Source organism: Osmerus eperlanus, chromosome 9, assembly GCF_963692335.1.
Source record: "Osmerus eperlanus chromosome 9, fOsmEpe2.1, whole genome shotgun sequence".
Lineage (NCBI taxonomy): Eukaryota > Metazoa > Chordata > Actinopteri > Osmeriformes > Osmeridae > Osmerus > Osmerus eperlanus.
Window position 1 is genome coordinate 13,188,802 of NC_085026.1, and position 26,745 is coordinate 13,215,546.

Genomic DNA, 26,745 nt, shown 5'->3' on the forward strand with positions numbered 1-26,745 from the left:
TTAATTACTTGATTTGAAATTACCACACACACAAAAAACTATCCTCTAAGACCATCAGTATTATCAGGAGCACCTCCCTGAAACGGAATGAGAGATGGAGTATGGCGTTAGAAGCACATTTGCATGCTGAACGGCGTGCTTAATGTGGATATTTATTTAAATTTAATTTCTTTCCCGCACACACCGCACTGTAGGCTTTTGTGCCAAAGTCATATTAACCCCTGACTATTTAATATTCAGCGCACGACGTCCCACACGCACGATGAATATTCATATCCATGGCGATTCGCTCGCTGTCACCTCACTCCTCCCTCCCTTGCAACGTGAACGACGCAGCTCAATAGGAATGAAGGGTGTTCATAGGCAGCCATTTTCGCTGTTATTCTCTCAAGCACATAAACAAATCGTCTGGTGCTTTCTTTTCTCCGTGTTACTCGCTGTCGCAGAAATGGCAGATAAGACACAGTTACCCACGAAAGACCGGGCTCTTAAGGGAAGAGAGGAAAAAATGGTCGTGGCAGGTAAATCATACACTTCTTCACTGGCAACAAAAAAAATCTCCTGCCACAAGCGGGAACATGAATTCCACCCCCATATTTGTCATTATTCACCGTATTTGCATAAGCGGCGGGTTCTTTTCGTGGCCAATAAGGGGTGGTCCTGAGCAAAACTAAACCAAGGCATACAGCCCGTTTACTCTTAAATCACTTGAACCCTGTTCTGTTTATCTCAAGTCTGTCGTATGGATCATCATATGTTTAATCACACTGATACTAACACATACGGTACTCTTGTGATACAATCCAATGGATGAGGCTAAACAGAAGTTATGTTTTATGGTGTTTTATGGTTTGAACTGAAATGTTAGCATTATACTCTCACAATGCTTTTCAATGATGACTTATATTTCAGCGTGAGACAGTGAGTTTAGAAGCATGAGAATCTGCACTCCTGATAGAGGCCTACCTATCCATTTAACTATAGGCTATCCTGGTGATGCTATTTCTGACAGTCACATATGTAAGCAGGGCAGGCAGGCTACATTTGGAGGTGGACTCCAGTCTAGTTTATCACCTCAGCCAACCTCCCTGCCTTGAGCCCCTCAATGCATTCTGGGACCTCCATGTTTCACACCATAGCGTCCAGGCGTCCATATGTGCATTATGCGCATGAAAGCTCCGCCCCGTCGTAAAGTCCCGGGCCGTCTGTCGGAGCAGCCCGGAGACGCAGCATGGCGGAAATCTGTTCCTCCCCTCTCACACCACGGGAGGTGGGGTGGGGGGAATTTGGAGACAAGGGAGGGAGGGGGGGGGGGGGGGAGAGAAGCTTAGTCCTGGCTGCCGACTTCTTAAACACATCCATTTTGTTGGCAGTGTTGAATCAGAAATGTAAACAAAAAATATTGTAGATGACAGTGTGGATGAGTGTAATAGTAGATCACTGTATGGGCTACAATCTCCTGTCCCATCTTGTCCTAGAAGTGTGGTATTAAGTATACCACTATCTACTATGAATACCAGTATTCTACTTTGTATACCTGTGTATAGTAAGGCACCACACAGGAAGTATTCTTCTGGGTAAACCAGCTTTATTTTACGGCCACCGGTAGTGTGGTGTTAGGGAAATCAGTATTCTACTGATGCCAGTATTCTACTAGATCAGAGGAGTTGTACAGAATGTGAAGCTCAGGATCTTGTACCAGGCTAAGGGTGGTAGTCCTCGCCATAGCAACTGGATCTGGTTGCCTGGAAACCCATTTGTATGAGGGGAGTATATATGAATGTTCTACCTAGAGTTCCTGGTCTTCTGGCTGTGTCTGTGAGACAATGCAGGGACAGGCCTGGAAGGGCTTGCATTGACCCTGACTGTGGTCACCTTCCTTCTCTCTCGCTGACTATATATATTTGTGGTGAGCTGTGTAAGCCACATGGAGACTCTTATATTTCAGTTGGGTGATTCAGAAGAGATTATTGGACCATCCTCTGTCTTCCATGTTTAAATAGAACAGGTTTCATCTCACCCCACCCTCACCCTCACTCCCATCCTCCCATAGCTGTGTTGTAGTGGAGTTGGCAACAGTTTAAAGCCACAGCTTCCTTCTTCTCCTCGTGCCGGATAGTGTGCCAGCCTGTGGGGACAGAGAGAGAGAGAGGGGGGTGGGAAAGAAGAAGAGTGACTATCACAATGTCACTTGGGGACAAAGTGATCAGCGCTGGGGAATACGACCTCTCGTCTCCAGCCCTGGCGTCCCTGGCATCCCTGAACCCTCTCCTGCCGTCTCTCAGAGGGCAGGAGAACTCCGCTTTATGGGCACGAGATGAAGGAAAGCAGTGGCAAGCCGCCCTGAGAGGGAACAAAAGAATACGCCGGTCCGAAGCACAACTGGACCTGGTGGTTGGTGGACAAAAGACAGGCGGTGACTGCGGGTTTGGTGGAATGCAGTCGCCACTGGTTGTAGGTGCTGGCATGGGCATAGCGACCAGTCCACCACAGGTTGTAAGGGCAACAAACAATGTTTGAATTCCGCTTTAGTCCTGACAGTTTTGCCCCGGCAAACACGGTTCTTCCGTCCCCTCAATAACCAAACAACGAAAGAGAGAAAACAACCGGCCATGTTTTATCCAAGTAGAAAAAATCCTTTTCACACGTATTCTTCTCCTGCGGTATTATGCCGCCTCTTTTGTACGCTCATTCGGCCCTCCCTGCATGTGTTTTTTCGTTTTCCCTCCTGTCTGTGTCCTTAGCTGGCGTATTCAGCTAGTTCTTTATCCTCTGTGCTGGTAGAGAGGTGGGCTGTGTTTCTGCCAGAGGAGTCTGGGTGCTGTGTGGGATGGGTGGGGTGGGTGGGGGAAATGGGGGGTGGGGGGGCGGGCGCAGTGAAAGGAAGTAGCCTGGCACCGTCTGGACTTCTGCCAGGACTCCATTGGAGAAGTGTGTGTGTGTTGTGAGAATGGTGGAAGGGGGGTTGCAAGATGGCAGGATAAGAGTGAGCTCAAAATGAGAAGGGGATGAGGAGATGGAAGGAGAGCAAGGTAGATTCTGGCATGGAGTGGCTCTCTCTGGACACCTCTCTGTGTTGGCGTGTTCTTGGCTCCATTCTCTCTCCTCTTATAATTTTTTTCTCCCCCTGTGTTTGTTTTTTTTCTTCTGTTTTGGACCGACCCAGCGCTCATGTGTTCATCTGCTGCCCGGAGGCACGCCGCGCCCAACGCCAAGAGAATCTCTCCGTCCCTCTGCTACAGTCATCTGTTGATCCTCACCGCCTATTTTCTGGTTTCATCACTTTGGCAGCGTCCACACATCCTTTACCTCCCACTCTTCCCCTCCCTCTGTCCATCCTTCCTTCTCTTTTTCATCCCTCCTTCAGGGTTAGAGTTACGCCGAACATGGCTCCCTGCAATGCTACACGTCAAGATGGACGCTTTTTTTTTTACTTTGAGCAAATTTTTCATAAAGGTCTTACCTACACAACAGTTAGTACTGATAGGGCTACAGTAGGACGTGAGTCCATTGGACCCTGACGTTATTCAGGACAGGGTCACATCGCATCTAACTCACACTGACCAGATTAGGTGAGTTGCGACATTGTGTACGTGTGCGCATGTGCATGGTCTGTAGGCCCCCTGTGGGGGTGTAGGCCCCTTCACTCATGCGGCCCATTTATCCATTGACTAACATTAGTCTGTGCAGTCCAAACCAGCCTTGCTGAGTGGAGATTTACACACTAAGTCACCTCAGTCTTCTTAGCCCTTAATCCTGCCCTCACATCTGTGTGTGGGCTTGTCTTTCCATTTTAGCGTTCTAATTCCACACGGCACAGTTGGCATTGCCACACCAACGCCACCAAGCAGCCCTTACAGACTCCCTTTATTAGGCTTTGCCTTCAGCCCTGGATCCTTCAAACCAGCTTCTTTCTGTCTGTCTGTCTTTCTTTCTGTCTTTCTTTTGGATTGAGTTGGTTGGAAGGGTGTGCATGTGTTTTTATGTGGATGCATTAGAGAGTTAGAAATGGGGGTCAAAACCATTTAATCTTGTAAGCGTCTTCCAGTGTAGACCCAACCATGTTGATCCTGCTTAGCAGCCAACCAGTGCAGAGCCAGGCTGAGCCGGGCCGGGCTGGGATAGGCCAAGCCATGCTAATCTAGCATGGTATCAGTCACTTACCTGGAGAAAGGAGGAGGGAGCGAGGGATGAGATGGGTAGGACCCCTCCTTGAACACTGCCCTCTACTGTCCTCCTCTCCAGGCCATGGTTATTAGGATATTAGGATTCACAACGGCACAATGACTTTGGGTTCACTGTATGGCATATGGCTGGGGGGGGGGGGGGGGGGGGGGGTGGAAACACAGAGAGCACAGAGAGGTGCTCCAGGTATCGTTTAACCTCTATCTTTCTCTCCCTCTCTCTCTCTCTCTCTCTCTGTCTCTCTCTCGCTCGCTCTCTCTCACACACACACTCTTTCTATCCTCTCTCTCCCCTTCTCTGTTTTGTTCGGCCCTCTCTGCCGTCCCTCCTTCTCTCACCCCAACTAGAGAAGCATGCAGTCAATGGCAACCCCACCGTGGAGCCCTTCCCTGAGGGCATGGAGACTGTCCTTTTTGGTGAGACCTCCAACATCTCCACCACCACCTCCACCTTCTCCACAACCTCTGACTCCGTCCCTGTCCCCCCCGAAATCCATAAGTCTTCACCCACACCTCCATCACATCCTCCAACCTGCTGTATCTGGCCTGTCCTTCAGCATCAATTCCCCAGGTGGTTTTAGACCAGAAACACAGAACACTGCTGGCCTAGTTAGTTCATAAGATCCTGTGTGGTTGCTTGGTGAACACGTGTGTGTGTTTCTCTCTGTTCCAGGTATGGGTTGTTTCTGGGGAGCTGAGAGGCGTTTCTGGATGAAGTCAGGTGTGTTCTCCACCCAGGTGGGCTATGCCGGGGGGGTCACGCCCAACCCCAACTATGAGGAGGTTTGCTCAGGTACTCTACACCACTGCCTCCTTAGGATGTCGCAACACTCGAAACCTAAACATTCAACTTTTGGTCAGGCACACAATGTTCTGCAAACTAAGCCTGTGTATCTGTGCCGTTTTACCTTGAATGCAAGGCCTACACTAGCCGCACCGCTAACACAATTCCATAACGCTAACCCCACTTCAAGAAGGTCCAAGACTGAGATGCTTGCGAGGGCGAGGCGGATGAAGAGTGTGTCATGGGTAGAGCTTTTTGCCTTGAAGAGTGTGAGACAGGAGGAGAGCGAGAAGGAGAGAGGGAAAGGAGAAGAGAGGAAGCATTCTAAAACTCTTTGGTCGTCCCAGCAGCCTCCTCTTCATCTGCAGTCAGTTTCCCAGCATGCTCCTCTCTCCGGCTGCAGCCCCCCTCCCCTCCTCCCAGTGACCTACTTGTAGGGATTGGGCTCTTTCCCCCTCTTTCTCTCTCTTTCTCTCCCTCTCTCCCTCTCTCTCTTTCTCTTCCTCCCTCTCTCTCCCTCTATCCTCTATTTTCCTCTCTCTCTTACTGCGGCATTTTTGACTACAGAGATTCCACTGCTGTTCAGCACCACCATAGCCCTTCCCTGCTCTCTCTCTCTCGCTCTCTCTCTCTCTTTATCTCCTTTATTCTGTATGTCTCTTTCTCGCTCTCACGCTCCTAAGACTTTACATTTGAAATGGGCTCATCCCGGTTCTTTTTTTCCCTACACCCAGTGTCACCCACCCCTCTTCCACTTCTTCTCTTACTGGGATTCCTGTCCGTATCCTCCTCTCTCTCCCTCTCTTTCTGTGTCTCACTCCATATTGTCTCCAGGATATGGAGTGAGAGCCGGGCGCCTGTTAGTGATGAAGATAGTAGCCAAAGCTGGAGCCAAGCCCAGTTTTAAACTCCTCTAAAGACCCTGGCTCCCATTCTAGAGTCACCCCTCCATCCCTCAATCCCTCTATTCCCAGAGTCACTCTGGGAGTACTAGCTGCTAGCTTCAGACGTCTCCTCTGCTTGGGGCATTGGAATGCAGGCAGGAGCGCGGAGCGATGGAGAACGAAGGGATGGAGAACCAGGGCTGGCCACTTCTGGCTTGGCTGGCAGACCTTCTGAGTGGAATACCCCCGAGCCAATCTCTCTTCTTCTCTCTCTCTTTCTTTCCTTTCCTCTCTCTAACTTTTATTTTCTCCCTCTCTCTTTCACTCATACACACAGAAGCACTCTCTTTCTCTATCAATCCCACTTTCTCTTTCTTTCTTTCTCTCTCTCTCTCTCTCTCTCTCTCTCTCTCTCTCTCTCTCTCTCTCTCTCTCTCTCTCTCTCTCTCTCTCTCTCTCTCTCTCTCTCTCTCTCTCTCTCTATCTCTCTATCTCTCTCTTTCTCTCTCTCTCTCTCTCTCTCTCTCTCTCTCTCTCTCTCTCTCTCTCTCTCTCTCTCTCCTTCTCTCACTGTCAGAAACAAACTGGGGACCTCAGAGAGTGGAAAAGAGGGAGAAAGGGGTCTGTAGAAGAGCAGGCGTCGCTTCATTGGTGGCTCGTGACAGAGCGGAACGGTACTCTGGAGACTGAGAAGCTGTCAGGAAACGACAGAAAGAGAGACGGACAGGGGACATGGACAGACAGAGAGATGCAGAAATAGATATAGACAGTCCAGAGAAGGAGGGGGGATATTAGAGATGAAGTAAGTTGAAGTTTCCGAGTAAATAGCTACACAGGAGAGAGAGACATCTAGAAAGACATCCAGGAGTTCAGTTGTCGTCAAATGTGTCCTGAAAGTCTAGTAGAATCAGGACTGACTGAATGTCAGCTCTAATCGTAACTGGGTACCTCCTGTGTGTGTGTGTGTGTCCTCTGTGTATATATGTGTATATGTGTGTCTTTGTTCTTGTGTCCTGTGCGTGTATGTGTGTCTGTGTACATGTTTACTTGTTCTGATTCCTTTTCTTGTGTGCATGCACGTGCATGTTTATGTGTCGTTGCTTTCTGGCTTGTTTTCTGCACGCGTGTCTGTCTGCGTGTGTGTGTGCAGTTAGCAGCTGACCCTGAGCAGGCCCCTCTCTCAGGAAGCCTCCAGGCAGCATGTTGAAGCTTGGGGGTCCTGGCAGCTGCAGGCAGGCAAGGGCTGCCCCCAACCGTGCCTGTCTTTTTGGCTACTTCCTGATAGAAACAGTTGCTATGCTCCCACGCTGCCTCAAGCCGTACACATCTCTGAGGCCTTTTTTTCTCTCTTGCTCTTTTTCATTTGCTACTTCTCTTTCCTTGTCCCTCCTTTTCTCTGGAACCCGGCACAAATTCACACAGCTCTCTACAAATCTGTATGGGCTCATATCCAAATACCAGCTAGTCATGCACTAATCTCACAAATCCACACCCATCTATAGATCATGTTGAGATCATAGCAGAGAGGGAGGGAGGGCGAGAGATGGAAGTTAAACTTGTTTTTTCTAACCAAATATCGACCTGTTCCCAGTACACAGATTAAATAAACTGCAGTCCGTGGAGATTCCAGTGATTGAGCCCACTGTGACTGATAGTACTGTACAATGCTTTGTTGGGATGAAAGATGTTGCTTGCTGCTGTTCTCAGCACGCGTGTTGTGTGTGTGTTGCTGCAGGTCTGACTGGCCACACCGAGGTGGTCCGGGTGGTCTTCAACTCCAGCCACATCCATCTGAAGGAGTTACTCAAGCTGTTCTGGGAGAGCCATGACCCCACTCAAGGTAGCACCTCTCTCTCTCACACACACACACACACACACACACACACACACACCTGTCCACGCACGTGGTCACACGCACAAGCACACACGAGCATGCACACACTTGTGCAGGGACACACACGCAGTTGCCCCCAGACAAGACCCTTCCCAAGGGGCACTAGGTGTATTAGAGCAGAAGGAAGATGCTCAGATGACTGTGTCTGTGTTTTATCCATGTGTGTATGTGTTCTATCCTAAGGGAGTTAGTCCTAGCCAATGCCAGAATGTGTTAATGTGTCTGCTATCCAACCATCCATGATAAGGTAGACCAGCAGGGTGTGGGCTCAAATTCAAGCTGCCTGAAAACTACTACAGGTACACAAACATACTGTTCTGTTTTCTGGTGAACTAGACTAATTGCAGTTCTAGAACCTGAGCATGTTCCTTTTTTTAATAAACACAGGTATAAACCCAGGTACATTAGTCATTTAGCAGACACTCTTATCCAGAGCGACTTACAGTAAGTACAGGGACATTCCCCCGAGGCAAGTAGGGTGAAGTGCCTTGCCCAAGGACACAATGTCATTTGACACGGCCGGGAATCGAACTAGCAACCTTCAGATTACTAGCCCGATTCCCTAACCGCTCAGCCACCTGACTCCTTTTGCAGTTCTAGAGTTGGAACATGTCTTTACACCTGGGGGCTTGGTGCTTTAGTCTTACCTTTAATCCTCCTAGGAAGAAGGAGAGATAGATTAATACTTAAAAAAAATGGCCACAGTCATGAATAACCATTTGCTTTGCTCCTGGTTTTTCTCCTCCAGCTCCCCTCCCTCTTCTCCTCTCCTCTCCTCTCCCTGGTTCTCTCCACCTCCGTTTCTACCGCTCTCGGGAGGAGTGGAGGGGTGATGTAAGAGCATTAATTCACCATGAGGCCGAGAGAAGGAGGCACTCTGCTCAGTCACCCAGAAGTGAGGGGTTTGGAAGGGGAGAGAGCGAGAGAAAAAGGGTGGAGAGAAAGAGAGCGAGACGGAAGGAGAGCTGAATCAAAGATTGATGAGGACCGACCTCCTGCCTTTAACCACGTCAGTTAACGCTGATGTTAGCTGCTCATGGCACTCTGTGGCCATCGTCATGAAAACACACCTACACACCTACACACCTACACACCTACAGCAACCAGGTATAGACTGGCTGGGCTCCAAACCCTACAGACTGAAAGGTGCTGAACACTCAAACATTCTGTCTGCAAAGAGCTGCTTTTCCTCAGGGTTTCCTTTCGAGAGAAAACTGTCGTTTGTAGCCTGACTCATAGTTCCTCTTTTCCTTGTCACTGTCACCCACACCCGGGGCAGCTACGGATCAATACACTGATCAATACATTTGCATTTATGTTTCCGCTCAGTTGGGACTGATCCATGGACACTCTTGTTGTCATGAATTGTTAATGACAGTTATTACTGGGGAGTTTTTGTGCGTAGACTCATGCTCTAAAATGCTGGGTGTTGTGGATGCCCTGTAGGTACAGTAGACCCCTTACCTATACGGAACATGTAGGGAACATCAGCTTGAAAACCTTTGGAGAACAGTTTTTGGGGTTCCTAGTGGAACTGTGTCTCCTATAATATTTTGTACCGTGAACCATGTTTTCCCAAATCGTTCCCTCACCGAGTGTAGAGAAGACAACTCGCTCACGTGACTCCGTTCTGACCGCCCCCTTTTCGCCCCCCGCCCCAGCCCCCTCCCAGTCCCCCGTGTGGGTTCACGTGCAGAATCGCTCTCATTTGACAAATGTGTCGTAGAGAGGTGGACGTGGGCCTCAGGCTCTTCCTCGGCGCGTGCTTAAGCTGCAATTTATTCTGTCCACCTAGGAGGTTGTGTTTGAAGAGAAGGGAAGACATTAAGGAATATTCCCTCTGATATCACTGGCTGCACTGATTCGGGCTCACTCACACATGAATGCACACACACACACGCATGCACACACACACGCATGCACACACCCAGGCACACACACGTATAATCACGTGGTTCATCTCAGTGTGTGTGTGTGTATGTGTTGAGAACTCTGCCTTTCTGCTTTGCCTCAGTTCAAAAGGGTTTCAGTCCCAACAACGTGATGTCGAGCTGCGTCTGCTCTTCCAATCACGTCTTGGATAGCAACATTAACAGCCAATCAGAAACTCCCAGCAGCCTCTTCTTTGTGCCCTCTTTCCATATTCAGAAACAGACACTGTCTGCTGGTTTTCCCCGCTAGGTTGCAGAAAGAACAACCCTGTACACAAATTACAAGTTTGTTCTGTCTTTCTAACACTGCAACTCGTACAGTAAATACATACACACACACACACACACATATATATACAACTACACACAGTGTGGTGATCAAGTGATCAAGGCCATAATGTGGCAGCTGCACCAGTCAACAACAGAAACTGCTGTTTTAAATTCACACTTGGAGTTTTTCCTCCTACATATTGCCATAGGAAGCTGAAAACTTTTCATCTAAATGAAGGGCATGTTTTCAGGATAGAACAATCTTTGTGAACAAAATTCACCAAAAGTAGGCTATTTCTAAAACATTTAATTGGTCCAAAAGCTGTGAGACAAGAAGTTGCCAGGATAGTCTCTCATTTCAATAAACGCTCAAAAAGCCTCACTAGAATTGCGCAGCTATGTTAAGCTATGCTAACACAGCATACGTCTTATTATCGCACGCACACACACATGCTTTACGTGGACAGACACTCATCAAACACGTACATGTGATACATACACACAATGGGATGCACACACACATGCTTGCGGTGCACCGACATGCCAGCCTTGGCTGTTGGGATGTTCGTTACTTCCTCGTTAAAGTGGGACCCAACCCCCTGTTCCCTGAGGACCCTGGGGCTTTCAGGCTGTCGGGAGGATAAGAGCATCTTATCTCCCCCTTCCTTACCCCCCCACCCCTCCCCTCCTCCTCTCATTCCCCCTCCCCCTCCTCTCATCCTCTCACCCCCCCCCCCCATCCCGTCAGCACATCCGCGGAGCAGCGCTGCGAGTCTCCCGTTCCCCCAGGCCGCTCGCTCACCCTCACGCGCGCACACATGCGAACACGCGCTCCTCTTTTATCTCTTAGTCACTCTCTCTCTCCATCCGTCCCTCCCCGCTCCTCCCCATCCCCCTCCTTCTTCTCCCTATCTTCCTCCATCATCTCCCTCTCCACCTTCATCCCAACAACCTGGGTTTCCTCCCCCCCCTCTTTGTTCCTCCTTCCCTCCCTCCCTCCCTTTTTTCGCTCTACCTCCTCCCTCCTCTTCTTTGAGGCCATGCAGTATTTATGTCACATACGGCTGATGCTGCGTCAGTGAGCAGACGGCAGGAGGGCATGCCGACGCGTGCACACACAACATGGCCGACGCTGTCGTCCTTCGATGGGAGCGCGCTAGGTGTTGACAGCCAAATCAAGACTGCTGATCACAACAGACGAGAGATGCGTTGTTTATACAAGCACCGGGCTGACTAAAGAGCCAGCCTCTTGTCATGTTTGTATTAATGCCTGTAAAATGATGGTACACTTGAGAAGGATTATTTAAATGTTTCTGTCTTTTTCCACTTACGATTGCTGCTTTGCCTACTATATGTGAGCTAGCTTTGCCACAGCCAGACAAAGCTGTCTTATTTCTCTAAAGGCCATTGGAAAGGCCGTGTATCTTAAGTGGTATGAATGGAATCTGACCCATTTGATCAAGTACTTTCTTCCATCAACTGTTTTTATACAAGCCTATCAATCCATGAGCACTTCATAAACTTATATATATATATATAACCCTGTCATATATATGTATATGAAGAAACACACACACCACACACACACCACATACACACATGCACATACACACATGCACATGTTCCCTCCAGCTGGAAAAGACACCCCAACCCCCCTTTTGGGGAGTTGCGTCCCCGATGTCACCACATTCGTCATTTTAGGGGAGCCCCTCGTATCTGCAGAGACCCCCAAGAGGGTTGACCTTGACCCCTCACCCCTGCCCCCCAACCCCCTCCTTCTGGTTGGCTGAAAAAGGCCCGCTCATTATCTTGTGTCACTTCATTACAGCTCCACAACTGACAGGTCTAATTTATGGAGATTGCGTGGCGAGTGGGTGGTTGAGGGAAGAGTGAATGTGTGTTTGTGTTGTGTGTGTGTGTGTGTTATTAGTGAGTGAGTGTGTGTGTGTGTGTATAAATGTCTGAAGTGTGTGTCAGCGGTTTAGTAGCAGCGAAAGATAGGAGTGTTTACGCAAAATATTGCAGTTACGAATGTGTGCTTTCTGTGTCCATGGTGTAATTTCAGTGTGTGTGTTTTACCTTTCTGCAGGAGAGACGGGGAGAGGCAGTGTGTGTAGGCAGGTAGAGGCCCGGTGTGCTGATTAGTAAGGGTTCCCAGTCTCAGTGAGGAGCATACTAATTACCTTCTGAAGAGACAATGAGACAGACACAACCAGACGCTCTGTCTCGCCACACACAAACACACACACACACACACACATCCCATGTCCACCCCCAACCACACATATACCTTGCTCAGAGCGGGTGGGATGGGGGGGGTCAGGGCCTCATTTGGTTGGTCTGTAATTAGTCATCTGGCTGGAGGAGGGGAAGGGGTGGTTGTCTGGAGTCTGGAGGTATATCTGTGGCCCCAGTGGAGTGGGACGCCTCACAGTCCTGTGTTAGGCTGGAGGCTGGAGGCTGGGCCTATTAAAACTCCCCTCAAGACTCAACACAGCAATCCAAGTCTGACTGACATACGACACTAACTACTGTTTACAAGTCGAGATGATAAAGGTTAAGGAAATTACAAAACCAAAACAGAAGAAGGGGCGTCTCGATAAGACTTTCTTTCAGAACACACACACACACTCTCAGTTAGTGTTTTAGGGTAGCCCTAAACATGCAGTGACGGAATCCGAAGAGCATCTTCTCCTGTCTGTTCCTATGATGATCACAGCATAACCTAACACACACACCACACACACACACACCACACACTGCTCTGCTGCCACAACTAAACCCCTCTACCACTTCACTATGCTTAGCTGCAGGGCTAGGCTACTAAACCCTTAACTTGTGTGTGTGTGTGTGTGTGTGCTGGGAGGTGCTCTCTCTACCACCCCTGCTCCTACACTTCTTCACGTCAGCAGCAGCTTACATAAGAAGGGCAAAAATAGCAGCGATCTCTGCTGGCACGCACATAGCAGTAGAACACACACACACAGCAGTAGCACACACACTTAGCAGTAGCACAGAGACATGCACACAAGAGTAGCTCACACATACTCAAACACAGCAGTTGCACACACACACACACACACACACACACACACACACAGCAGTGGACACACACACATAGAAGTAGCGCAAACTGCTCTAGTGCACAGGCCACAGTACCACCCTTGGTGCTATCCTAGCAACAGGGAATCACTGCAGTTCTCGCCACACACACATACACACATATTTAAACCCTTTATCTGTAAATGGCAGGGGTTGCCATGCACAGCAGAGACAACAGAAGGGACCCTGACTGTCCTGGTCCAGTCCTGCAGCTCAGGTGATACAAGTTCAGGTGAGAGAGGCTGTTGAGAGAGGCTGTTGAGAGAGCTGTTGATAGAGGCTCAAGTGATAGAGGCTGTTGAGAGAGGCTGTTGAGAGAGCTGTTGATAGAGGCTCAAGTGATAGTGGCTGTTGAGAGGCTGGTGATAGAGGCTCAAGTGATAGAGGCTGTTGAGAGGCTGGTGATAGAGGCTCAAGTGATAGAGGCTGTTGAGAGAGGCTGTTGATAGAGGCTCAAGTGATAGAGGCTGTTGAGAGGCTGGTGATAGAGGCTCAAGTGATAGAGGCTGTTGAGAGAGGCTGTTGATAGAGGCTCAAGTGATAGAGGCTGTTGAGAGAGCTGGTGATAGAGGCTCAAGTGATACGGCTGCTGAGAGGCTGGTGATAGAGGCTCAGGTTATAGAGGCTGTTGAGAGAGGCTGTTGATAGAGGCTCAAGTGATAGAGGCTGTTGAGAGGCTGGTGATAGAGGCTCAAGTGATAGAGGCTGTTGAGAGAGGCTGTTGATAGAGACTCAAGTGATAGAGGCTGTTGAGAGAGCTGGTGATAGAGGCTCAAGTGATACGGCTGCTGAGAGGCTGGTGATAGAGGCTCAGGTTATAGAGGCTACCGAGAGAGGCTGGTGATAGAGGCTGCTGAGAGAGGCTGGTGATAGAGGCTCAAGTGATAGAGGTTCAGAGCTCCGGAGCATCAGAGAGGATTCTCTTGTGGGCCGGTGGTGACATAGAAGCTGGAGATGACAGGCTAATCTCAGCACTTACAGAAGTTAACAGGATAAAGGCCTTTGTGTGTGTGTGTGTGTGTGTGTGTGTGTTTGAGATGAAGGATGGCAGGTTGTGAAGATGCCAGAGGAGACTTAGCTGTCCAGGGTCAGACAGGCTGTAGGTTCAGCAGAAAGGGGAGGGGGTAGGGGGGCAGGTTAACACACTAACACCTACTGTACAGAAGAGTGTGCCTGTTTCTCCGCTTTCCCCCTCCTCTGTTTTGAGATGTACTATAATCGTTGCCATGGCACAGAGAATGTGTCGCCATGCTCTCCTAAATGAATGGTGCATCATCATTTCAACCCCCACTTCTTCTACCCTTCCCTCTCTCTCTCCCTCCCTCTCTTCCTCCCTCCCTCTCTCCCTCCCTCTCTTCCTCCCTCCCTCCCTCTCTCCCTCCCTCTCTTCCTCCCTCTCTTTCTCCCTCCCTCCCTCGTTTGCCATCCCGGTCTTTTCATAGCAGCCGGCAGCCCTTTTAATCTGATTACCTTCTTACCGTTTCAGACCCTTTTTTGCCGGCAACTGAAAAACACAAATCTGTGCATAATGCCGGGCCTCCCCCTTTACTCCCTCCTCACACACCCACCCACCCACCCACCAACACACACACACACACCTACACACACGCATGTGCACACACACACACACCCACACACATGCACACACACTCATACGCATAAGTAAGTACATGCACACACACTCCCACTTATATACTTATTGCACATGCACACACACAAAATATGCACCCAACACAGGCGTCCTATCCACCATCAGTGGCAAAATGATTGGTGGAATGGAAAGAAAGAAAAGCAGAGAAAATAGACAGGAGAGGGAGTTGACAGGAGAAAGAGGTGGCTTTTAGGCTGTAAGAAAGCCTGCAGTATGAAGCTATGGCTGTCAGGGTGTGTGTGTGTGTGTGTGTCTGTCTATGCGTGAAAGAGACTTTGCAGAGAACTGAGTTGCTGCAAAATCTCAGAGGGGGATTGTAGCCCCAGCAGTGATGTGTTATTGGTGAGTTTGTGTGTGTGTATGTGTGTGTGTTAAGGAGAGTAGCTCCATCCATCTCCCTGACGACTTCCTCTCTGCTACCCACAACCTGCCTGTCTTGCTGCCTTTTAAAAGGGTTTTCATTTTTGGGCAAAAGAGAGCTACTTTTACATTAAGTGGGGAGGTTAGGGGTGTGTGGATGTGTGGATGTGAGGGGTGTGTGGATGTGAGGGGTGTGTGGAGGTGAGGGGTGTGTGGAGGTGAGGGGTGTGTGAAGGGGTGAGGGGGTGTGGAGGTGAGGGGTGTGTGGAGGTGAGGGATGTGTGGATGTGAGGGGTGTGTGGGGTGTGTGGAGGTGTGGGGAGGTGAGGGGTGTGTGGAGGTGAGGGATGTGTGGAGGTGTGGGGAGGTGAGGGATGTGTGGATGTGAGGGATGTGTGGAGGTGTGGGGAGGTGAGGGGTGTGTGGAGGTGAGGGGCGTGTGGTGAGTGGGGAGGTGAGGGGTGTGTGGAGGTGAGGGATGTGTGGAGGTGTGGGGAGGTGAGGGGTGTGTGGAGGTGAGGGGTGTGTGGTGAGTGGGGAGGTGAGGGGTGTGGGGAGGTGAGGGGGTGTGGAGGTGAGGGGTGTTTGGAGGGGTGAGGGGGTGTGGAGGTGTGGGGAGGTGAGGGATGTGTGGGTGTGTGGAGGTGAGGGGCGTGTGGTGAGTGGGGAGGTGAGGGATGTGTGGAGGTGAGGGGCGTGTGGTGAGTGGGGAGGTGAGGGGTGTGGGGAGGTGTGGGGAGTGGGGAGGTGAGGGATGTGTGGAGGTGTGGGGAGGTGAGGGGCGTGTGGTGAGTGGGGAGGTGAGGGGTGTGTGGAGGTGAGGGGTGTGTGGAGGTGAGGGGTGTGGGGAGGTGAGGGGTGTGTGGAGGTGAGGGGTGTGTGGAGGGGTGAGGGGTGTGTGGAGGGGTGAGGGGGTGTGGTGAGTGGGGAGGTGAGGGGTGTGGGAAGGTGAGGGGTGTGGGAAGGTGAGGGGTGTGTGGAGGTGAGGGGTGTGTGGAGGTGAGGGGGTGTGGAGGGGTGAGGGGGTGTGTGGAGGGGTGAGGGGTGTGTGGAGGGGTGAGGGGGTGTGGGGGGGTCTTGTTAGGTTTGGGCTTTGTGGGCGTAGGTCAAGAACCTTCTCAAAAGGGTGGCGTGGTTCTGAGACCCCTGCCCCTCCCCTCGCCCCCTCCCACCCTCCCTCCCTCCCCTCACCCCCCATCAGCCCCTCTGCTTTCAGAGGCAAGGCAGCATGAATTATGCATGAGGAATGGGGAGGGTCTCATTAATAATTTCTCAGCCCTTTGATGGATGGAGGGAAAAAACAGGGGTCCTTAAAAATGAAGAGAGGAGAGGGAAAAAAGAGGTGAATTTTCAGTGTGTTTGTTTCTTCTTATTTTAGGGGCCCTTGCAGGTTGTTTTGAGAAGTTAGGAATGTCCTGCTATTTGAAAGAGACTGAGTCCCTTTTGGATGACTAATAATCCTCTCTATAGTTTCATTATTTCAATATGCTTCAAAGCCTCTTCTCTCTCTTTGTATTCAGTGACGTCTTACCGCTTCTAGAATGTTCCAGTGTTCCGTCCTACTCTGGTGGTGAGGCACTAGCGGTTGCCGTAGAGGCCAGTTAGGACCTCAGGGTCATACAATAAGGTCACGGGGGTAGAGTGATGAGCCAGAGCAGCGTCGGGCAGCCAATGGCAGAGCGGCATTGTGCCCTTTGATGGAGGGGCAGCCATGAGCCTGGTCAGAGAGACGAGAGCTGGGGGAGATGGCTGGCATCCAGCACTGCAGAAATGGAGGGATGTGGAGGAGAACAGAGAACGAGAGAGGGAAGGAAGAGGGAAATGATGTAAAGGCAAAAAGAGAAAGAGGTAGAGAGTGTACCGTAATGACTGAGGAGGTGGAGATGGAGAGCAAGGTTGGGGAGTTGAATGAGATATTTGGAAGGAGGGACAAAGAGAAAAGAATGAGAAAGATATATTGAATAGAAGGAGGGAGAAGGTGATATAAGGTTGAATAGAAGGACAAAAACAAATCTAAAATTGAAAGAAAGCAAGAAAGAAAGAAAGAAAGAAAGAGAGAGAGACATTGAGGGGGTGGGTGATGAGAGCGAAAGAGGGAGGAATGAGAGGAAAAATGGACAGACAATCATGGAGGGGCTCCTGCTTACCTCAGGATGACATTTGAAAAGCAGAAAATAGACCCGAGCCATGTGTCCGCTTACCACAAAACACACAGCCTCCTCGCTGGCTGGCTGGCTGACTGATGCAAAGCTGATGAAAATGATGACAGTATGGTTATGAATATGGGAAATCAACACACGTACGAGTGAAGTACAAGATGACACAGACATGGCTGACATACTGTACCACAATATGGCATTTTGTCTACACCATATGTACGTTTGTGTTCATGTCTGACGAGTTCTGCATGTTTGTGTCTATGTCTCTGTGTGTGTGTGTGCATGTCTGTCTGTGTGTGTGTGTGTGCATGTCTGTCTGTCTGTGTGTGTGTGTGTGTGTGTGTGTGTGTGTGTGTGTGTGTGTGTGTGTGTGTGTGTGTGTGTGTGTGCATGCAGGAATGAGACAGCAGAATGACAGAGGGACCCAGTACCGTTCAGCCATCTACACCTCCAGTCCCGCTCAGCAGGAACTGGCTCTAAACACCAGAGACACCTACCAAGAGGTACACACACACACACACACACACACACACACACACACACACACACACGATCCACACCCCTCACATAGACACACCACTCGCAGACACACACACACACACCACATACACAGCACACGTCTACACATTACACACCACCACACAGAAAGACATACCATACACACGTACTACACACGCACGCACACACACACACACACACGTCTCTGAGGACTGCAGAGTTCTACCAGAAGGCACTGATACCTAATCACACAAGCACACAAACACAGATGCACAGGGGTGTCAGTCGTGTTTCTCCTATTTGAATGACAATACCAGAGGTGTGCTTCTGTGGTGTTCACCTCTAGCCTAGCACATCAGCTAGTCAAGCCAAGCCACTCACCCCTAACCTCCCTCACCCTCCTCACCCCTCACCCCTCATCCATCCATAAGTGACACCCAGCATCCCCTCCATCCCCAGAGACGAGGCGGGTCAGTAATCCATCTCCACATCTCCTGCTCGCACATGTGTCCCTCTGTCCATCCCTTCACTCCTCCACCCATCCCTCCATCCCTTCACTCCTCCACCCATCCCTCCATCCCTTCCTCCTTCTTTTCATCCCTCCCTAAATGGGATTCATAGGAAACGGGATTGCCATGGTTACTGACGACTCCTGGGGTCATGGAACAGGGGACTGTCAGGTTGCCGTGACAATCCCCCCCCCCCGCCCCCAGACTTGGCCTTGGGCAGGGGTGAGAGGTCAGGGGGGATGGCAGCTGGGTCCAGGAAGAGGAGTTTAGGAAGGAGGTTGGGGGGGGGGGGGGACGCAATCAGACCAGAGGGCCAAGACTGATGGGTTGTCAACGGCCACAGACCCCGCCCCCTTGGTGACCTGCGCCCCTAAACCCCCTCCATACACACACGTGCCGTGACCCCCTACAGAGTACCTAGCCCCGGGGCCCGGGGGAAGGACCTTCTGCCCCCACACGTGCCACAGTCCCTGTGGGGTTCAGTGTCATAATGCCGCTGCGTCACCAGCGGCTGTCACACGGTCACCTCCCTGTCAGGGACTGACTGATCTGACTCAACTCTGACGGGAGGGACAACAGTCCTGCTGACACACCATAACTGTCAACCTGTCCCCTGGCACTAGTTTCCCCAGATGGCAACTGGAACGTATGGCTCCACAGTGCGGCTGATAATACACACACTGAGCCAAAATGGATCCTCGGTAAAGCTGTCTTTGTGGTTGCACCTAGCAGTGGATGGTTAGAGAGGCTTCAAGAGCAAGTTAGTGTGTAAGAGAGTGTGAGCAGGCTTGTGTTGCCAGGTCTTATATCTAATGAGTGGAGTCTGTTGCATAAGAATTGCTAGAGATGTAATAATATATGACTTTGCACCTCATTATGAGTACCGCGTATGCATCTGTGTGTGTGTGTATGTGTCTGAGTGTGTGTACATGTGTGTGTGTACGTGTGTGTGTGTGTGTGTATGCGTGCCCTCCAAAGGCCTGGCTTGTCCATAGAGGGATGTGTTTGGCTTCCTGTCAGTAGCAAAGAGAGAGTGGGTGGAGGCTATTCAGATGATTCGATGGGCATCTGAAGACCCAGATTCTAACGTACTCCAACCTGCCAGTTTGCCACACACACACACATACACACAGCCCAATGAATAATTAAGCTATACAAAGACGGTCTTCTGCAGGGCTTTCAGTTTCTCAACTTCAGCAGTGGGGCAAAAATAAGCGAGACAGAAAAGCTTGTTTAAGCGCGAGAGCTGAGAAGGGAGGGGAGGAGAGAGGGAGGACGAGGAGAGGGGGAGGACGAGGAGAGGGGGAGGACGAGGAGGAGGGGGAAGAGGAGACGCGAAGGGGGGTTCTCTTTAATGAAATTTGAAATTTGTGGAACATCAAAGGCTTCTGTAGCAGAGCGGCTGTGGCAGCGGAGCAGAGGAGCGCAGCGCGCTCTATTCCTCTTCCTTTTTTTCTCTCCTCTGTCTCTCCTCTCCCTTTTTTCTTTTTCTCGTATCTGTCTCCTCTCTCTTTCCTCTCTCCCTCTTTTTTTCTCTCCACTTTCTCTCTCTCTCTTTCTCTCTCTTACTTTTTCTCTCAGCCTCTTTCTGTCTCTCACTGCATCACTCTTCGCTGCAGTTTCTCCCTCGAGCTTGGGGGAAGAAGGGAGGAGAGGAGGGATGGAGGGATGGAGAGGGTTGATTAGGAGGAGAAAGCTTGGTGGGGGGTGGGTTAGGACAGGGTAGAATGAGGGAGTGATGGAGGAGGTGGGGTTGTTCTGTGCGTGTAGAACAATGTTTTTTATCAATCCGACCAGAGAGAGAGTGTGTGTTTGTGTGTGCGTGTAGGGCCTTGGTGGAGCAAGTGTGCCCTCTGATAAGACATCCCAACTTAATGAGCCGTAGGGGGAGGAAGGATTGCGAGGAGGTGGAGAGGGGGAAGAAGAGGGGGGTGATTGGGAGCTAAAAGTCTTGGGGTGAACCCCGGGGTTCTTAAAGGGCTGACTATCTCTCCATTCTCCTGGGGATGGTATTAACATGTCGTTTACCTACTTCTTCCATCTCTTTTTTCTCATTCTGCCTCCATTGCACACAATTAACCTCCCCCTCTCTGTCTTCCTGTCTCTCTCCCTCGCCTCTCTCTCCCTCCATCCCTCTCTCTCTATCTCCTTACCTCCCTCCCTCCCTCTCTCTCTCTCTCTCTCTCTCTCTCTCTCTCTCTCTCTCTCTGTCCCTACCTCTCTCTCTCTCTCTCTCTCTCTGTCCCTACCCCTCTCTCTCTCTCTCTCTGTCCCTACCTCCCTCTCTCTCTCTCTCTCTGTCCCTACCTCTCTCTCTCTCTCTCTCTCTCTCTGTCCCTACCTCTCTCTCTCTCTCTCTGTCCCTACCTCTCTCTCTCTCTCTCTCTCTGTCCCTAGCTCCCTCTCTCTCTCTCTCTCTCTGTCCCTACCTCTCTCTCTCTCTCTCTCTGTCCCTACCTCCCTCTCTCTCTCTCTCTCTCTCTCTCTGTCCCTACCTCTCTCTCTCTCTCTCTGTCCCTACCTCTCTCTCTCTCTCTCTCTGTCCCTACCTCCCTCTCTCTCTCTCTCTCTCTCTCTGTCCCTACCTCTCTCTCTCTCTCTCTCTGTCCCTACCTCTCTCTCTCTCTGTCCCTACCTCCCTCTCTCTCTCTCTCTCTCTCTCTCTGTCCCTACCTCTCTCTCTCTCTGTCCCTACCTCCCTCTCTCTCTCTCTCTCTGTCCCTACCTCCCTCTCTCCCTCACTCCGTGTAGCTTCTTTCTCTCCATCGCCTCCACCTACAACTCAGAAACACCGAACGTAGTCATATGTATTTAACATTTTATGTTTATTTTTTTCATACAAAGTCACGGCGAAACACATCAGAAAATCCTTCCCAAATCTTTTCTCTATTTGATCTTGTTTGAAGCACCCTCCGAATAATATACAGTGTTTGGATTTACCGCTGCGGAGCGTTGACTTAGCCCTACATATGAGATTAGTGGGTACAGCAAAGCTACGACCTAACTGGAGCTGGTCCCATCTCTGCAGTTGATGATGATGCCACTGCACAAAATGTAGGAGCACTCGCTGCCGATTAGAGACAACCTAAAATGGCTGCCTGACCCGCTCTGAGAGGGATGAGTGAGTGGAGACACACCACACTCTTTTCCTCCCGCGTGCACAGATGCACACACACACACACGCACACACACACACACACACACTGTGCAGTTCACGGCATGTTTCGCTACGTTTTGTTGTCTTTTTTCTTTCACTCTCGGTGTGTTGAGCTTCTAAATTCTGGCCTGACACGGAGCTGCCTCCGTCCCTCTTTTTCTCTTCTCTTTCTTTCCTCTCGTCTTTAAATCTTTATTTCACATCCTCCTTTAGGTCGGCAATGCTCATACATTTCTGGTAGATTCTACGCAGAACCAATTCTTTATTTCTTTATGGAACCTAGATTTCTTCACTACCCTTACTGTAACAGATGTTTTATGTTTCTGTTATGTTTCATGTTAAACGGTGGTATTTCTTTACATATTCCACTGACGGCCGTAGAGGACTGGGATGTAGTGTTTTGTATGCTAATGATGATGGTGATGGTGGTGATGATTATTATATAAATGACTGTGGAGGGATTCTCTAATGTCCTTCAAATGAGTCAGTCAGTGTCACTGGTCTCCCGCCCTCTCTTTCTCTTCCTCTGTCTTCCTCTGTTTCGCTATCTGTCTCCCTGCCTTAACCCCCCGCCCTCTCTTTCTCTCACTGGCTTTCTCCCGGGTATAGGGGCCGTCCGTAGAGGATGGATGGAGAGACACGGTGGAGGATGTGTCTTTTTTTCTTCTTCTTGTCCTCTCAGTGTGTCACGTCATATTTGCATCCAGGGTCGAGCGTTTGTGGCGACGGTGAGGTTATCTCGCTTGGCTGCAGAGAGGGAGAGCAATGAGCCGTAGTCACAAGCAGGAGAGGGGGGGGGGAATAAAGAAAGGGATGATCAAGAAAGAGGGGGTCGATGGAGGAAGAGAGAGGGAGGGAGAGATTAAAAGGAAAGAAAATTGAGAAATAGCTGATTGGGAAATATGTGGAGCGAAAGAAACTGAGAGAGAGGTGAGAAAGAGAGAAATGGAAAAGGGAGTTGTTGAGCCATGCACGTGTGACAGGGGACTCTATCTGACAGGCGTAAAGAGCTGACTCACCCAAGACCCTCTACTTCCTTCCTACCATTACTGAGGCTAACGTTGACCGTAGCATCTCACCCCGGGACACTCTCCTTCCTTCCTACCCCTACTGAGGCTAACGCTAACCGTAGCATCTCACCCCGGGACACTCTCCTTCCTTCCTACCACTACTGAGGCTAACGCTAACCGTAGCATCTCACCCCGGGACACTCTCCTTCCTTCCTACCACTACTGAGGCTAACGCTAACCGTAGCATCTCACCCAGGATGCTCTCTTTTCTCCCTACAACCATCTCTTTGTCTCTTACATTCTCTTTCTCCACACATCTCTTTCTGACCATCACAAACACGCAGTCTCTCTCTTTCTCTGTCTCTCTTTCCTTTTGTTCTGTCCTCTTTCTGTCCAGCAGAAACTTCCTCTATCACTTTTTATTTCTCTTTCTTTACTACATCCTTCCCTCTCTTCAGCCGCAGTGAGCAGAGCAGAGCGAAGCCACACAGGGTCACAGTCAGCGAGACAACATGCATTCTGATTTATGGATTTAAAATGGCCGCCCGCCTAGCCGCTTGCCTGACTGCCCGGCGTGTTGTGACTGCAGTAAGCTTGGTGGTGGACTATACTCTCGCTGTACCAGACAACAAATCGGACACAGTGTTCCCTTCACCCTCTGCTGCCCTCCAGCCTTCTCTCTCTCCAACCACTGGCTAATTAGGCCATGATACCACCATCACCACAACACTGCTCACAGAGGGCACAGGATGCTCATTGGCCATGGACACAGACCAGGAGGAAGTCCACCTAGATTTGATCAATTGAATATGTTTGTTTTGGGTGTTTAGGAGACCCATCCACAATGAAATATTTCTACCTAACTTTGCATTTGCTATATCACAATTGGCTGTATGCCCAGTTAGATCTATAAATCTCTGGTAACAATTTATTCCCTTTTAATTTAAAGTTTTATCCGTTGAGCTCTCCAAATATGGCCTTATCTGTTTCCTTAGTTGTCGATAATTGCAGCATTGCCCAGTAAGGGCTGATGGAGGAAGGACTTCTGTGATGGAGGGAGGAGGACCATTGCTGCCCTGGTCTGTTTCTGATGCTCCACATCCGCTGCATCAGTTCAGCCTTGACAGCACTACAAATACTACACTGCCACCCTGTGGCCAAGGATGAGCACTGCATCACATGGTTATTGTTCTCCCTCACAATACGCAGCACAGCACTACACAGGATCAGGGACTGGTTGTTTAAGCCTCGACAAAGCACCAGTCCAGACTACATGGCACAAATTACTCGTAAAGACTTAAGATTGCTCTTATCTATTTGGTGTACATCTTGTGTATCCATATTCTCCTCTGAGATTTCATGAAGAAATCCAGCAAATAACAAACAAGCATGCCTTTCGGTTCTACTCTGGGCTGTCCTCTGGGGTGTTGATCTTTAAAGGCTTCAGGATGAGCTGTGTGTAGTGCTGAGGCCTTGTAGTTGTGCGTTGAGGGGCGAGTCCCACTCCTCCCAGTAGGGGAGCTGTCTGCCTGATTGAAGTGTCTCTCCTGAGGCCTCTCCTCTCTGTAGCGGTGCTTGAGGACACCTCAAAGACCGACACACTGATGCTCTTTCATGATCGGTCCTTCAGAGGTACTCACACCCCTGACAGATGGACGTCAGACACAAACATACCGCCAAACACAAACACTGCCTGTGTGCTTTCATCATTTCCTCCTTCACATGGATCTAGTCCCCAAAGAAATCCCTCTTCCATACTTGTTTTCATGAACTCGAGGTATCAACAATAGCTACATCAGACAAGACCCATTAGGCAACCTACTTACTTTCAGTCAGTGAGCACAGTGATGTAGCACACAGGAACTTAGTCCCTTTGTTCCCTGTTGCTAGGTGAGTGGAAGGGACTTTAGGTCATGGTCATACCCCTGTAGTTTCACTACCAAGAGCCAGTGTTGCAGTACATCCCAGCTGTCATAGACTGGCCCCGTCACGTGACACCCGTCTTACTGGATCTCCTCTGTGCCTGCTCCTCTGAGGCAGTGTTATAAGAGGAGCGGATGAGGTGTGGTCACTTTGCGACGTGGCTGGTAGATACAGACTGTTGCTTGTCCCACTGAAATACTGTTCAAACTGTCACTTGTGAACATTGATCTTTTGCTTTACTTTCTACATGTACTATTTGTCCGACGGGATGGATACAAGAATCTACTAAATGAGTCAAATGTTAAATGTGTAAATATGTAACAAACACGGGCTGTTTGTTTGTGTTAGGTGTTGAGTGAGAAGGGGCATGGGGCCATCACCACGGAGATCCTGCAGGACCAGAAATTCTTCTACGCAGAGGACTACCACCAGCAGTACCTGAAGAAGGTGCCCAAGGGGTACTGTGGCCTCAAGGGCACTGGGGTCTCCTGCCCCATAGGAGCAGGGGCTGGTGACAAGGACGAGCTGTGACCTGGGCAGGAGGAGAGGAGGAACATAAGGGAGCACAGAATGGAGTTTAACAGGCTTGACTTTGATGATGACCAAACCATAATTATTTTTTTTATATTTACTTGAGCAATAACGACTCAAGTATTTGTTTTTAGGCGTACTCTTGATGAAGATCTAGTCTACAGACTTCTGATTGACACTTTTGCATTTCAGACTGCAGTGTTGTCAAATAGCCAGAAGATGTCAGTATGCCCCAAATAACATGAATAACTCAAAATGAAGATTTTATGTCATTCCAACAGCAGATAATACATTCTACATATGTTTTAAAACAATGTTGTGTTTCCTAATCAATATAGGTTATCTCTGTAATTGACTTCTGATCCATTTTGTATTCTGATCCATCATGTACCAAATATTAGCAGTTTCGAAAGTTGTTTCTTACATTGAACAAGGATGTGGCAAGACCATTCCTCTCATGATGTAGCTGGGATCACACATGCCTCTGAGCAAGAACTGATTTCTACAAGCTTTCTACAGTTTAGTTTTTCTCAGATATCTTTTTTCAGAAGAGTCAATTATTGAGATTGATTATGTCAGATTCCCAGGATTGTTTGTTTTGCTCTTGCTTGTTTGTCTTGCACTTTAACCTTTCCACCTAGTGCGCATAGCAGTCACTGCACATAAATGTGATATCCAGCCTATAGAATGAAGGATGATTGAAAGTACCAGCGGGTACAAGCAGCTACCTGCCCCACAACACATACAGAAGTCACTGTCAAATTGTATCTAAATCTTCATATCTCTTTAATTCGTTTTTCACAGATACTGGAATGAATAATTCTAATTTGTCTGTTTCATTAGTCATTGGTAACTCATTTTACAAAAAGAGAAATATATATATAGAGAGAGTGTGTGTGTGAGTCATCTAAGGGCAGGTCCCTGTGTCACCTGTAGTTTAGTTACAGACTTACAGGATATGACTCAGAGTTTGTTTCAGGTACTTCCACTCTATATACTCACAACACACAGATGATTAAACATGCAGATGAACATACAGGAGCCTGCATGGGGGTATGTTCACTCTGTTTATGCTCTCACGGTGATTATTTACCCTTAGATGAAGGCACACCTGTTTCTCAGCCTGGCTTACAGTACATTCACAAACACTCAGATAGACAGTATGGTGAACCCACTCATACATACACACATTCCCTCAACCACACACACAATCATGGTTAAACTCAGAGAAATCAAAAAAAAAAAAAAAAAGAAGAGAGAAGAAAAAAGAGTTTTGGGCTACCACAGTAGTCTGATTTCACTTCGCCCTCATTTTCTCTCTATCTCTCTCTTTGTCTGGGTGTGTGTGTCACTTCCTGACACCTGTGTGTAGGTGTGGACTATGGGGTGCAGGTGCATGCTCTCAGGGCCTATTTTAGTATTGGGGCAGATATTTTTGCATGTGTCTGCATGCAGCCCTGTGTGTATGTGTGTGTGCGTGCGTGTGTGTGTGTGTGTGTGTGTAACACCTGATTGTATCATGCTGTGAGACCTGGTCGGGATAGCAAGCTGTTTTGGTTCACTGTGTGCTGTAGCAGTAGAGTTGAAACAACAGAGAGAGAGATAACATTTGATATACCTTAATAGTCTTATCTTGGTGTTGATGTGGGAGTTTAATGTTACAGAAGATCCTGTGATTTTCTGCCTCATTGTAAACAGAGTTTCCGTGATAGGCTGCCTAGCCTTCTGAAACCAGACCGTTCCCAGTTGAAAATGGAGTTACAGTCAGACAATCAACAGATGCACAAACAGATGCACTCACAAACATTACCAGACAAATGTACAAATGTGAACAGCCATTTTGGATTTTTGATGACTTTTGGATATGTGAAAACAACAGGAACTGAAATTGAAATAAA

At 49.3% G+C, this 26,745-nt stretch overlaps 1 protein-coding gene across 1 annotated transcript; it reads left to right on the forward strand.

The window, feature by feature from the left end:
* Positions 1–327: 327 nt before the first annotated feature.
* Positions 328–25,705, forward strand: msrab (methionine sulfoxide reductase Ab). The gene is made up of 6 exons (XM_062469709.1): positions 328–521; positions 4,533–4,601; positions 4,858–4,977; positions 7,588–7,692; positions 17,616–17,722; positions 24,665–25,705. The coding sequence occupies exons 1-6, from the start codon at positions 347–349 to the stop codon at positions 24,845–24,847; spliced, it is 759 nt and encodes a 252-aa protein (XP_062325693.1). The 5' UTR covers positions 328–346; the 3' UTR covers positions 24,848–25,705.
* Positions 25,706–26,745: the final 1,040 nt, after the last annotated feature.